Raw genomic sequence first — 15172 nt, forward strand, 5'->3', positions numbered from 1 at the left:
CCTTTAAGATGGCAAAGGAAGGCCGGTGTGGTGGCTCACTCCTGTAATCCCTGCTCTTCGGGAGGCTGAGGTGAGTGGATCACTTGATGTCAGGAGTTCGAAACCAGCCTGGCCAACATGGGAAAACCTCGTCTCTACTAAAAATATAAAAATTAGCCAGGTGTGATGGCACATGCCTCTGGTCCAAGCTACTCAGGAGGCTGAGGCAGGACAATCACTTGAACCCAGGAGGTGGAGGTTGCAGTGAGCAGAGATTGTGCTACTGCACTCCAGTCTGCATGACAGAGCCCTGTTCCCCGTACTGGACCCCACTCCCCCCTCACTTGTCCTCTTCAGCCTCTGCCTCCTGCTTTTAGCACCTACCACTCTGACGGCTAGCCAGGGCAGGCCTGGAGGCTGAGATCAGTGATCTGTTGGGACAAGGGCTAGGCCCCACAAAGCCCCACAAAAATTAGCCAGGCATGGTGGCTCGTGCCTTTAGTCCCAGCTGCTCAGGAGGCTGAGGCAGAATAACTTGAATCTGGGAGGCAGAGTTTGCTGTGAGTTGAGATCATGCTACTGCACTCCAGCCAGGGCAACAGAGTAAGACTCTGTCAAAAAAAAAAAAAAAAGGGAAAAGACTGAATTTTTTCCTTTTTTAAGGATAGCGCAGGTGAGAAGCCCATTGCTATTTTTATTGCACCAATTTCTGACACTTAAATGTCTTCCACATGAGTCACCTATTGGCACCCAGCTCCTTGTTTACGTGAAGAATCCGGTGCCTCCACTAACCTCCTTCCCTTCTAGGCCTTCCATATATTTTCTGGTTGCCCTTCTATCAACTCTGTGTTTTACTATATTTCAGAAGCATTATGTTTTGAATTCATATATTATATTATATATATAGAGAAATTAAATAGAATATTTGATCACTGTTGCCAATTGTGAATGCAAAGTGGCTAGCATTGGGTAATATTTATTGAGCTGTTATTATCAGGCACCACACATTCTATGCATTGTATCCGTGCTTCTCAGCTTTTGGTGGAAATACATGTGATATGGAGATGCTAAAATTCAGGTTCTGGTTCATTCAGTTTGGGAGTACAGGCCAGACGACAGGCTCAAGGGTGATACTGCTGTCCACAGGCTGCATTTTGAATAGCAAGACATTGTACCATTTGATTCTGACAACAGCCCTATTAGTTAGAAATTATTTCTTGTTTCATATCTATGGAAACTGAAGTGTAGAGAATTTATCCAAGGTCATGTTGCTAGAAAGCAGTAGAGCTTGGGCTCTAAATCCAGATTTGCCTCCTGGGATAGTGTATATTATCTGTATTTTGGAAATATTCTCCAACATCCAAGGGTGACTTGATGCTACCTGAAACAAAATTCATAGTTTTAGTTTTAATTTCATCGCTTTTAAGGATTTTTTTTTTCTAATCTCTTTTTATGAAGGACTTTGTATTAAATGGTGATTCAGATGTGTTGGATTTTGCTTCTAAAGATACGCGGAGTTTAGTATAATTTACTTGCCAAAATTATGGCCTAGGAAACATCGTGCTATTGATGGAATCCACACTGAACACAAGAGGAAATTGCGTTGTGAGGAAAGGAAATCCTCAGGCTGATTTATTGTTCAGCGCTGAGTGTACACAGTGTGCTATCCTTGTCATAGCCAAGCGAAAAAGGACGCAGTCCCCGTCCTGAACAGATCATTCTTTTAAAAATAGTATTTTGGACTGCTTATAAAATATGGTAATAAAAAATTTGGGGTCCAGATATCTAATACAGTATCGAAAATCCCATCAAACTGGAGTCTTTCTATTTTCAAATTTTAAATGAATGCATCTCAAAAGGGTAACGAAGGATCACATTTATATCAAACAGCAAGACTTCAATGTGGCAATATCTTGCCATGAATAATTTAAACGTTAATTGTTGTTTTGGGGGGCAGTGTGCAGTGGGAGTGAAAGGGGTGGAGTTTAGAGTCCCCAAAGGATTTACTTAACAAACACGGACGCACTGCTTGTGCACTGTGCAAAGTTCTGGGGGAAAGTTCCAACTTTCACTAAGGATCCCAGAATGGGCCGGCAGTAGCTGCCCAGGGCCACCGCGCTTTGCTTTCAAACCCGGCCGCCCGCCGCCGGCGCATGCGCAGTCCAGCACCGTGGCACAGGCCTTTCTCAGGCAGGTTTTTGTGGGGTCAGCAAAAGGGTCAGAACTGCCACCACCAACAGTTCCGAGCCTGACCGGGAAGGGGAAACAAACTCCAAGTGAAAATCACCTCGGGAGGAAACAGGCTCCGAGATGGGGCGGGTTCAGCAGGGGTCTCCACACACGCACTCTCGCTTGCTTTCAGGGTGCCCAAACACCTCTAGGGGCAACTAGGAGGAACAGGCTGAGGAATCAGCTGTGGAGAATGGAGGGGATCGAACTGGAAGGCGCGCGGGGGCGATGATCTCTAAAACTTTCGGCGCCGTGCTCTACGGATGGTCTGGGCACTTTTCTCATTTCTCTAGGGAGTCCGGGTGCCCCAATTAATCCGTCGCTCCTACGAGCATTTGCTTTTTAGGGGGCCCTGGGGCAGCCCCTCGTATTACACTATTCAGCCACACTCCCCGCAAAGCAGAGAACCCGCCCCGAGAGAAGACCCCAGGATGCCGGGGGCTGCGTGAGTCTGCGGGCGGGGGCGCGGGATCCCCTTTGTGGCCGCCGCCCCCTCCGCCGGCCCCTCCCCCGCGCCCCGCCCTCGGCCACCGACCCCAGCCCCGGCCGCTGGCGCGCTCCCACCCGCGCCTCTGGGGACTCGCGGACGGCAGCGAGACCGGCCGGCGCGCTGGGCATGCTCAGTGGCGGGCCGGGCGCTGGAGTCGGAAGCCGGTGCGCGGCCGCAGCCGCCGAGCCGGCCGGGGCGCACGGAGAGCGCGCGGGACTCGCTGCAGCTGCGGCCCGATCGCGGCGCACCCGGGCCGGGACCTGAGCCGAGCCCCGCGCTGCACCCGCCACCCGCCGGCCGCGGCGCCTGCTCCCCCGATCCCGCTCGGGGAAGGGGCCGACGGCGGCTGGCGTCGGCGGGGCGCGGAGGAGCCGCGGCGGCCGCATCCTCACCGCCCGCCCCGGCCCGGCCGCGTCCCAGAGCCGTCGGGCATGGAGCCGTGGAAGCAGTGCGCGCAGTGGCTCATCCATTGCAAGGTGCTGCCCGCCAACCACCGGGTGACCTGGGACTCGGCGCAGGTGTTCGACCTGGCGCAGACCCTCCGCGATGGAGTCCTGCTCTGCCAGCTGCTTAACAACCTCCGGGCGCACTCCATCAACCTGAAGGAGATCAACCTGAGGCCGCAGATGTCCCAGGTGAGGAGGCCGGCGCGGGCGCCCCGCCTCCAGCCGGCAGCTCCCATTAATCTTGCGGCTAATTTCTTTGTGTAAATGCAAACGTCTAGGTGCGCTGAGCTTGCCCTGCTTCCCAGCCTTCTGCTCTGGGACCACTTCGGCACCACTTCGGCTTTTCCTACCTTGGCTTGAAATGGCTTATCGCCTCAAGCTGAATGCAAAAGCCTTGCGTCCGGAGATGGTGTGAGGATTTCATAAAGGCTTTCTGTGAGGCGGGAAAGAAATAAGTTGTCTTAGGGTGCCCTTCACCTACTCTGCGTGTGCGTGTGGCGCGACAAAGGGAATTTGATCAAGCTCTTCCGTAAAAACGAAGGGGAGGGACGAAACGAGGTGATGGGGTAATTTGCCTTTAGTCTCTTTTGCTTTGCGTCTTGTTCTCATGTTTTCTTGAAAGAGGAACCATGACATAAATGAGGACTCGAGGAAGTGGAGGGCGTTCGGTCCCGTTATCTGTCCAGGAGTGACAGTGGTCGAAAGGAAGAACCGGGAGCAGAACCCAGGGGCTGCCCCCAGGGGCCCTGAGCTGGTGGCTGGCCAGCAAGCTCCATGGCTATGTTTACAGCTCTTCCTAAACCATGTGAGAAGGAGCGAGTCCAACCTCTCTGAGCAGAGACAGGAAATGAGAAGTTTCACTAGAGATTCTGCTTTCCTTCCTGCAGTGCCCGGCTCAGGTGCTGTGGTGCTGATCGGCTCCCGGGGCTGGAGCTGCCTCTTTGAGGTTGAAGCCAGGCACGCACCTCTGGAAGCTTGGGTGCACCCTAGAGTCAGCTCAAAAGTCACACGCAATTCAGTGGAAGAGTAGTTTATTTATCCTGTCGGAAAATTTTTGTACAGAAGGATGTTAAACTCGGTTCAGAGTCTCTTTCAGAATGTTAAAAAACAACACAAAAACCAAACCGCTTTCAACTTAGAAAGGAGAGGACAGAGCCCTCTCCATGACACATTTCAGCACTAATCCTCTATGACGCAGAGCCTCAGCTACTTAGCAACCAGAGCAGTGCCTTTCAAGAAGAAATGGGCTTTATATGATTTAACAAATATGTATTTAAAGTTAGATGACACAGTCATCTCTGATTCTTGGTGTCAGTATTTCACCAGGGTCCCCTGCACTTCAAAGTCTACATTCCTTGCCTGTCTGCCTTCAACCTGCTGGTGGGCAGTCCCCAAGAAAGAACAGGCATGGAAATGGGGAGAGCCATATGTATTTAAAAGTGAGATAAATTATTTAATATCCCCATAAATCTGCATGGTGATTGCTACCTCTAGGTACCCCTTCAGAGTTGTCTCAATTCTGGATATCCCTTTGAGGGGTTTAGCAAACTTTTCTATTCTGGTGGGAGCTGTAGTCAGTTACCTACTCTCACACATCCTCATTTTCCACTTTGCCTGTAGCCTCAGGAGGCAGTGTGGGTCAGGATGCCTTGGCCACCAGTAGGGAGTACAGTACTGTGCATGTTTCCTGGAACTTGTTTCCTGGAACTCTCAGCAGTTGCTCTCAATAATCACATTTTCTGGACAGCTGAAGAGCTGTTTTTTCTTTTCTTTTCTTTTTTTTTTTTTTTACCCTGAAGCCTTTATTTGAATGCTAACAATGGGTGAAAATCGTTTTGAATGTATTTTGCTCTTCTCTTACAATATGTTAGATGTAATTTAATCTTTCTGATGACCAAAAATTATTATAAGCATCTTTAATGAAAATTGAGCACATTCAATGCTCTAAGGGTTCTGTTCCCTACTGGGGGTACCACAATGAGCAAACCAGAATACTTGCAGTAAAGGAATGATTACACTGTGCTATCAGTTGATAAATCACTGGGTTATAATAAGGTAAGTAGGACAGCTAATGACCTTCTTTGTGCCGTTGCACTTTTGAGTTCTTAAGTCTGCCCAACCTTGAGTTTTCTGGTTCCAAATTAAGTACAGTTTCTCCTGTGATGTCCTGTGAATGGGTGCTTCTCTCAGATGTGAATTCTAGAAGGCTAGTACCTGAATATGGTGATGTCTGTTTTTGCTTTCCTCTTGGTTCTTGGCCTCATTGCAGAGGGGTAAGGCTGCTGAACAAGTGGGTGCTAGGCAGATGAGTTTGTATCATGCAGGTTGTTATTGAATCCCTAAATGAGACTTATGAAATGATTTTATGAAACAACTTGACATATTTAACATACTTAGAGTGCCTAGCTTCACATGTACTTAATATGTCCTTAATAAATGTTCACTATTAGCAAAATTATGTAAAACATTTTTTCTGCTATTGTTACATTAAGAGTAATAGGTTCCAATAGAAATTTTAGAAGAACTGTAGAGACCTACCCGTTCCTTTGGGCTAATATCCCTAAGCATTTTACCTCTAACTAATATCACTCTTGGGAAAGTTTCTAGCTGTAGTGAATAACCTGGTACACCCTATCATGTCCCAGCAGAATTTATTCCCCTGGAGTTAGAGACGTCATTACTATTACCTGTGACTTTTTGGTATGTCTGAGAGTCGTTCTGTCTACCCAACTTAGGTTCTGTTGATATTAATTTGAAATAGACTTTTTAAAATATAGCACATGATCTCCTAAGCTAAGAAATAACTAGAAGGTGTCACTTCAGAGTTTTGTGTCATATTGAGACTCTAAGGAGCAGATATTGACAAAGCAAATTTTAATTTATTGATGTTTTGCTTGTAGCCTGTTTAGTTTTCCTGAAATAGGCTATAAAATGAGCAGCCTTTTACAATTTTTAAATGAGTGTTTATTCCAGTGAGTGGGATGCTTTTCCATTCTCTGTTAGCCTTCTGCCTTGTTTGCATTAAAAAAATAAATAACTGCAAATAATGACTGCTCAATTATAGGTTTGAATCTTGGAATCTTAATAAGTTAGTTGATTATCTTTCAAATTAAAAGCATGGATGGGATCCCAGTTCTCTTACTTATTGTTCTTTCTGACTGTGAACATAAGTTTGTTTTTGATCTTGCCATCTTGGTAAGAGGATGATCTTCAGTTCAAAAATGAGTATATTTTTTCATGCTGATTTAGCTTTTGTTTTTATTTATGATGGATTAAAGAGGTAAACTTAATCACATTTAGTTATACATTTAACATGTTCCTCTTATTATAAAGAATACAGTTAATAAAATGCCATTGGTAAATGGATATCTAAGAAATTTGGTGTCTATATATTTTAGATATTAGTGTCTGTATCTGAGATTTATTTTTCATCCAAAACAGTATTCTAGCCAGGAAGAGGGGAGCCTACTGGTAATAGCTGTACTAGGTGTGCAGCATATGCTAGGGTTGGGGTTGGGGGTGTGCCTGTGGGAAGGGCATGAGTTATTGGCTTGATGCTATTTTTAGTGTTTAAGAAGATCTTCATGAATGCCTATAACCACCCCTAGATCTATCATGAATTAGAGTCCCTTAGTCTTAATTTTAAACTTAAAATTTTGCTTTATACTATGCTTTAGAGTAGAGGTAATACATTCGATGAATTTACTGGCCACTATGAACCGTACATGTAAACTTTTAATTGTCTAAATGAATAATTCAGACTTGAAGGATTTCTTCAATGACTATTTACTGGTTCCTACTATGTTCCAGGCACTGTTTCAGACACTGTCTTGGACAAACTCAACAAAGTCCCTGCCCTAAAGGGTTTTGGATTTTAGAGGAGCTGAGCTATACATAAATGACTATATATTATAATGTGCTATGAACCCATTTGAAGCTGAGTTGGGAACTAGAGAGAAATGTAATGCAATTTTATAGAAGGTAGTCGAGAAAGTCCTCTCTGAGGGAATGACAGTTAGGCAGGGACCTGAAGCGAGTGAGGGAACACAGGAATGTGGATGTTTGGAATAAAGAATATTCCTGGCAGAAGGAATACCAAGTGCAAAGCTCCTGAGGTCATTAAATGGCAGGTATACTGGAGGAACAGCAAGGCCAGCGTGGCTGGAGGGAGAGTGAGTGTGGCAAAGAGTGGTAGGGTTGAAATCAGAAAACGGAAGCTCGAGTTCTAGAACTTGTGGGCTACTTTAAGAACTCTGGATTTCACTTTGAGTGAAATGAGAGGTCAACAGAGGGTTGAGCAGAGGAGTGACATGGCCTGATTTATGATTTTTCTTTTCTTTTCTTTTCTTTTCTTTTCTTTTCTTTTCTTTTCTTTTCTTTCTTTCTCTTTCTTTCTTTCTTTCTTTCTTTCTTTCTTTCTTTCTTTCTTTCTTTCCTTTCTTTTCTTTTTCTTTTCTTTCTTTCTTTCTTTCTTTTTTTTTTTTTTGATACAGAGTCTTACTCTGTAGCCCAAGCTGAAGCGCCCTGACATGATCTTAGCTCACTGCAGCCTCCGCCCCCTGGGCTCAAGCGGTTCTCCTTCCTGAGCCTCCCGAGTAGCTGGGACTACAGGCACGCGCCACTACCGCCAGCTAATTTTTTTTTTTTGTGTTTAGTATGTGTTTCTCATGGCGAAAGGCCACGGGCTTTCACCATGTGGCCCAGGGCGGTCTCCAACTCCTGAGCTCAGGCCATCCGCCCGCCTCGGCCTCCCACAGTGTTGGGATTACTGCTGTGAGCTGCCCCGCCCATCCCTGATTCATCGTTCCTACAGTTACTCTGGCTACCATATTGAGAACAGACTGGAGGGCAGCAAGGATGAAGATGCCCAGGCAAGAGATGATGGCGGCTCCTCTTACCAGCATAATAGCAAGGCAGATAGTGGGAAGAGTAGGCTCAGAATATATTCTGAAGGTAGAGCCAGCAGGGGTTTATTGATGGACTCAGATTAGGGGATATGAGCAGAGAGGAGTCAAGTATGTCTCCAGAAGTTTTGACCTGAGAAACTAGTTGATGATGTTCCCTTTTATTGAGATGGAGAAGACAAGAGGAAGTATGGTGTTGAGGTGTATGTGGGGAGAGGGGAAGACGTATCAGGAGCTAGTTGTGATTGAAGTGCCTGGTAGACATCTAGAAGGGTACGCTAAGCAAGTTGGGGGAGTTGGAAATGTAGGTATAAACTTTGGAGTTATAGTATTTAAAATGATGAGACTGGATGATATCACTCAGGGACTACTGAAGAAAGAGGAAAAAGTCTGAACGAGCCGTTGGGGCCTGCCTGTTCATGAGGATGGAGAGACGGGAGGGAACCTGTGAGGGAGTTAAGAGGCAATGGCCGCAAGGTAGGAGGGAAACCAGTAGAGTGGTTCCAGGAAACCAAGTGGAACAGTATTTCTGGGAGGAGTGGTGTCATGTTAAATGCTGCTGATCAAGTAAAATAAGGGCTGAGGATAGAAGATTTAAACAGTATTGGGTTCCTTGATAACCTTGACAATAATGGATTTGGTGATGTGGTGGGCAAACACCTGATAATAGGAGAGGGTCGACGCAGCAAGTACAGACATCTCTTTGGGGAGTAATTTTGCTGTAAAGAGGACAGGAAAACGGGGCAGTGGCCAGTAGAGGAAAAGAAATCAAGATATGGGTTATTTTATTTTTATTTATTTATTTTTCATTTTTGAGATGGAGTCTTGCTCTGTCATCCAGGCCGGAGTGCAGTGGCGAGATCTTGACTCACTGCAACCTCTGCCTCCGGGTTCAAGCAGTTCTCCTGCCTTAGCTTCCTGAGCAGATCGGATGACAGGTGTGAGCCACCATGGCTGGCTAATTTTTGTATTTTTAGTAGAGACATCATTTCACCATGTTGGCCAGTCTGATCTCAAACTCCTGACTTCAGATGATCCAGCTGGCTTGGCCTCCCAAAGTGCTGGGATTACAGGTGTAAGCCACTGTGTCTGCCCTAGTTGTAGTTTATTTTCTTATGACACAATTCTTATTTTATATCTATGAAAAGAGATCTTTTAGATGGACAGATTTTCTCATATGGTACTTTTGTATATATGTGTATATATGTGAAAAGATATATCTGTATATGAACAATGAGAATATATGGGTACAGGGAGGGGTACATCATACCCTGGGGCCTGTCGGGGGTGGGAGGCAAGGGGAGGGATAGCATTAGGAGAAATACCTAATGTAGATGACGGGGTGATGGATGCAGCAAACCACCATGGCACATGTATACCTATGTAACCTGCACATTCTGCACATGTATCCCACAACTTAAAGTATAATAAAAAAAGCAAAATTTAAAGTGTTTTAAAATCTTCTTTTTGTTCAGATTGTGACTATTCTGAATACCACCTGAACTTAGAGTCATTGATTGCCAAGTGTTTTCATACAATGTTACCCTTTGAACATCTACTGTTGGTGATGCAGCATTTCTAAAAGAATTCATCACTACTGCCTGTGGTATTTTCTTCTAAGCTGGGTTTTGATGCTGCTTGTTAGTCTTTTAAATAAAAAGTTAAATAATTTCTGCTATAGATAACCATACATTGTTTTTTAAAATAAACTATGATTATATTAGTTTTAGCATTGAGGTGTACATTCCAAATACGTGTCTACACACTCCCTCCTCTTATACAAGGTGGTGTGACTTTGGGTCATACCAAAGTGAAGGATGAAAAACTGTTATTTTCCCTAAAGAATGATGTGCCTAGTAACATTTTTAGTTAGTTTGTTCAGAATAATGTCATTCCTTAGTCTTCTCAGAAGTCAGTAACTTTTTTGCTGTTTGTTAGGTTGTTTTCTTGGATAATCTGCCAGCATAATTTTAAACACAACACCAATCAGGATCTTTTAATGTAAAGTAGTTGTGGCATCTTTAGGCATCTTATGCACTGGTTCTGTCTGTGTGATTGGTGGCTTAACGCAGGTTCTCTAGAAAGCAGAGCCTGGTGTAAGGCACTGAAGTACTGAAACCCCCTTGGTGAGGTGCAATCCCATGGCTTGCCAGAGTGAGGAAAATGAGACCATGTCTTTTTGTTTTTTTAAGATGGAGAAAATTACATTATGTTTGCAATATAAATGGGGTTGATCTAGTATAGATTACCACGTATTTCCTAATTTTCAAATACAGTGGATTGTTTTCATTATTTTTCTCGAATCCTTTGTGGCAGTTGACATTACTGATCATACCCTTCATCTAAAACTCTCTCTTCCCTTTACTCCCACTACACCCTACTCTCCTGATCCTCTTGTACCTCTCGTTAGTCCTTCTTCAGTTTTTGTTTGTTTGTTTGTTTGCTGGCTTGCCTTTATTGAAACCTCTCAAACATTTTAGAGTTTTCTCTTTAGTTGTCTTTTCACATTCGCTTCCCTGTAGCATCTTATGACATCTGTGGTGTTGCCTACCTTGATGGACCCCAAATTTACACTGACAGCCTCAGTCTACCTGTTTTACACCTCTCCTTCAATAGTTAGGTTGCCCCATGGATATGAAGTGTGATCATTAAAGAAAGTTCACTCACAATAGAGAGGGGTGGATTGGATGGGACAAAACTAGGCATGAGCAGGACTGCTACTGAAGTCATTGACCGGAAGATGAGGCCAGAGAAAGGAGGCGAGTAGAGGGACAGAGAGGAACAAAAGAGATTAAAATGGTAATAAAGAGTTGGGATGGATGGGACTTGGCAACCTTTTAGATACAGAGAAAGACTGGAAAGTATCTAGGCTGAGACCCAGGTTTCAGCATCAGGTGACAGTACTGTTATAAAGGAGGGGCACATTTTAATGAGAAAGGGAGCACATTCTGCCTTGGACTCTGAGTTGGAAGTTATTACCAATTACCCTCTCTCTTCTCGATTTCATGTATCCCACTCTTTTAATACCCCATTCTTTCTGGTTTATTCTACTAATACCTAAAACCCAACAATCCTTTGAACTCATTGCTTCTGCCACCTCTTAACTGCCTTCAGTTTTCATTTCCTTCCTACTTAGCCTAAATACTATAGCCATTATAATTCCCTGACTTCCCTTGATTTGTCCTGCTTGTTTGGATAAACAAAACCCTGGTTAAATTCAACTTGTTACTTATTCCCTTCCTACAACCGAGCTGCTGAATGTAATGGAGGAAAACTCACCTTGCCGACTGCTCTCACTTTAAGTTCATGTTTCCTAATCTCAGGTGGGCACCTTGGGCCATCCAATCATCTGGTTATATTTCTCTAATGTTCTCAAAGTATGGTCTGGAACTACTGGCAGTCCCTGAAATGCTTTTAGGGGTCCCACAATTTCAAAACTCCCTTTATAGTTTTATTTATAATCTAATAATAATAGACTATTTGCCCTCTCATTTTCTAATGTGTGTATAGTGGAGTTTTCCAAAGGCTGCGTGATAGTGCCCATGCTGTTGCTGTGGTTGCCTGTAGAATATATGCTTGTATATGTTTCAAAGGTTTATCAGTTTAGAATTCTAACATGTTAAACATTGATTGCTATGAAACCCCAAACAAAAGCTGCGGAGGATTCTCAATCACTTTTAAGAGTGAAAAGAGGTCCTGAGGAAAAAAAAAAGTTTGAGAACTGCCCAAGACCATTTACTTTTTGACTCTTCCAGGTCACTCTTTAGTACCTTTTCTTCTTTCCTTAGACTTTCATCACCCCTTTCTTCCTTCTTTCTCTCAACTTGTAACTTCACTTCCTGTTCCACTGGAAAAAAAGATAAAATCGGAGGAGAGCTTCCTCAAGCTCCTGCCTTCCTGCATCTTTGCCTGTAAATGAGCCTTCTCTCTGGTACTGTGAGTGAGTTAACAGTGCTCCTGGCCAAGGCCAGTTTCTCCTTCATTTTTCACCCCCATGCTCTCCTGCATCATCAGTTTTCTCCTGGATCTTTCCCATTTGCATGCATGTATGCCGTTATTCCCCTCATTTAATGTATGATATATTTTCAAGGTAGGGATCCAAAGATGTAGATGAACATTGGATATAATGGAGAGCGACTAAAGATGCCGAGGGTTTGATCTGAACTACTGGGGCAGGCTATCAGACAACCTCCATATAACTTCAGTGGTTCCCGATGGACCACAGAATAAAATCCAACCTCCTTAGTATGCAAGAGCTCATGGTCTTGTCCTGCTTCATCTCTCAAAGCTCCTCTCCACTCTGTACTCCTGACCATTTTGCAGTTTCTTGAAAAGACTATGCTGCTAAATGTCTCTGTGCTATTACATATTCCTTTTTCTCTGCTTGAAGTTCCCTTTTTCATTTGTCTGCTTGAAGATTCAGTTCAAGAGTCATCTTTGTATTGTCTTCCCTGACTTTTCTCCCAGGTGTGACTGAGCACATGCTGCTTTGTGCCGCAGTGTCTGGTGGAATGCAGCACTCCTTGCTGTTTCGCAGTTTTATTCCTTATCTGTCTCCCTTCCAGGCTTTGGCTTGATTGAGGATGCCATAGGCTATTTCCTTAATATACAGCACTAGAAATGGACACAGGGAGTCATACCTAATAGGCATACGTAAATAGGCACAGGTGAAATTCATCAATGGGATGAAAATGGTGACACTTAACTACTTTTTCAAACATATCTACAAATTAAAAAAAAAACATAGCCAGCACTGACTGTCATTACAAACCAAAAATACTTGTTAAGTGCCATTACTAATAATAGCAGATAACATTACTTCACCACTTACCAACTGAGTGACTTTCAGAAAGTGGCTAAACCTGTCTACTTGTCTTTTCTTTAGCTTTCTCATCTCTAAAATAGACCAAATAAAAGAAGCTACCTTCTAGGGTTCTTGTGAGGACTAGCTGAATTAATTAATATGACTGGCTTATGGCTACCCAATAGATATTAACTGTTTTTTTTTTTTTTTAACTATGATGATTATCTCTGCTTCTGTGGAAACATACAAGGTAGTTACTAACACCTTCCATGCATTATCTCATCTAACTGTCCAACACCATGAGGCAGGCCTTGTTATTTATCCCCATGTGGTAGATACTCTGAGGCTAAGAGGGGTTTAGTAACAAACAAGTAGTTTGTGGTAGAGCCAAACATAGAATTAGAACATGAAGAGTGAACCGAATTCTCATCAGCAAGCTATCAGGACATCTGAATGTGAACTGCAATGAGGACTGCAAGGAATCTTTTCCCTCATTGTATTTTGCTTTATTGTGGGGTTCCCTTGGAGGACCCTTCTGATTGGCCTTGTGGCTATTGTTAGTAGCACCTCCGTACTAGTCAGATGTCGAGTTAAAATTTTGCCTCAGGATACAGAATGTATCGACTGGATGATTTCATACACATTTCTCACATTATTCAGTATAAAATTGGTGTTAGACCTTTGACAGGTATATAATGGGAAAAGGAAAGAAAATCAGGAAAACTAAGGAGCGTTCATGAGGGGAAGAGAGAAACTGAATGTAGCTGTTCCTTTTTGGCCTTTTAATACTGTGCCTTGTGACAGCTGGTCTCAAACACATGGTTTAATGGTCTATTCTGGAGTCAGAAGTGCCTACATTTCTCTGGGAAGCAGGAACACTGTTTAAAATGATGTGCTTTGAAATGGCATTTTTTCTATTATAAATATTCTTTTTGTAAATTTTCAGACAACCTATTGTTAGCTATTATTTGGAGCATTATTTTATCATAATTCTTTTCCTCTGTTAACATAGATCGTGTATCATGTTAAAGCCAGTCACAAGTTGACATTCTGTTTTTCCTTATTCTTGGGCATTTAGTGGATAGAACCATGAAGAGCAATGTAGTTCCTCTGGATTTCCATGGAAAATTATTTTTGAATTGTATTTTGTGCTGCTAGCTGAATGTGCTTTCAAAATCTGTGTGGCAAGAAGTGTAGACAGCTTTTGAGTTCCTTGCTTAACAGGAAGCCAGCAGCATATGCTACTCACATGAGAGTTCTTTAAAGGGTCAATTAATATGGAATATTTAATGAAACACTTGATACTCACCTTCCATGGTTTTCAGAGTGCCTGTCTTAAAATAGATCTGTAACAGCTGGTCTGAATAAACAAGCATCGTGCTTCTCTATGCCTTTTCCTGGGAGCATGGGGGCAGCATAGTTTAATGGGAAAACTTCAGGTCAGGAGTCAGGACACCTGAGTTCTAGTCCCAGCTCTGTCTCTGACAGTCTGTGTGACTTTAGTGTCTCCTTCTCTTTGCCTCTGGATTCTATACTTATGGCAATAGCCGCGGATACTTACATATGCAATAATATACTAAATAGCAACTAAAATATTTGACACATATCTAGGCAGCATTATAGTTTCATGATCAGGGATCAGGCAGAAATGGTTGAATCCCAGCTCTGGCACTTAACAACACTGATCTTGGAGAATTTACTTTACTTATTGACTCTGTTTCCTCATCTGATAGGCAAGAAATTGTAAAATTTCTTTGCAGGATTGTGGTGAGAATGAAAATATTCAAATGCCTGGTACATGGTAGGTACTTGTTAAGATTATTTCCTTCCTTGTCCCCACTGCCTCCGCAATCATCATGTCTGTAAGACAGGAAGAATAAGATCTTAGCACTGCTCTACAGAGGAGGAAATGGAAATGGGCACTGGCTAAAGGGCTTTTCTCAAGGTCACACAGACAGGAAGTGGTGAAGACAGGACTTAAGTCCAACTGTCCTAATTTCAAATTTGGCGAAGCGTCCCATTCCTGCTGCCAAATTCAGTGGATAGATGGCAAATTGCACGAGGAAATGACTGGAAAAATGCTTTCAAAAAATAGGGCATGCCCTGGAAATGGAAAGTGAGATTGTATTATTTGCACTGAAAGTTACTGTATTTAAAATGAAACATCTAAAATAATGAAACCTGTTTTTCGTTATTTTATAGTCTGATTAGTTTGCGGATTATTTGCTTTTTGGTAATGTTATAGCCCTTCTACTTTTTGTTTGATTCTGTTTTCATGGAAATTTTTGCATGTGAAGCAATTATTTAAATCATCATGTTG

The 15172-nt window shown here is 43.2% G+C and overlaps 1 protein-coding gene across 3 annotated transcripts in view; it reads left to right on the forward strand.

Annotated features, from left to right (window-relative positions):
• Positions 1 to 2802: 2802 nt before the first annotated feature.
• Positions 2803 to 15172, forward strand: part of VAV3 (vav guanine nucleotide exchange factor 3) — a 396323-nt gene continuing 383953 nt past the window's right edge. Inside the window, exon 1 of one of the 3 annotated variants that reach the window (XM_074381320.1) lies at positions 2803 to 3333. In XM_074381320.1, coding sequence (XP_074237421.1) covers positions 3130 to 3333 — 204 coding nt within the window. In that variant the 5' untranslated portion in view covers positions 2803 to 3129. The remainder of the gene's footprint in view (positions 3334 to 15172) is intronic. The other 2 variants (XM_039460910.2, XM_039460911.2) reach the window with 2 other exon arrangements.

The sequence above is a fragment of the Saimiri boliviensis genome, chromosome 11 (assembly GCF_048565385.1).
Source record: "Saimiri boliviensis isolate mSaiBol1 chromosome 11, mSaiBol1.pri, whole genome shotgun sequence".
Classification (NCBI taxonomy): domain Eukaryota; kingdom Metazoa; phylum Chordata; class Mammalia; order Primates; family Cebidae; genus Saimiri; species Saimiri boliviensis.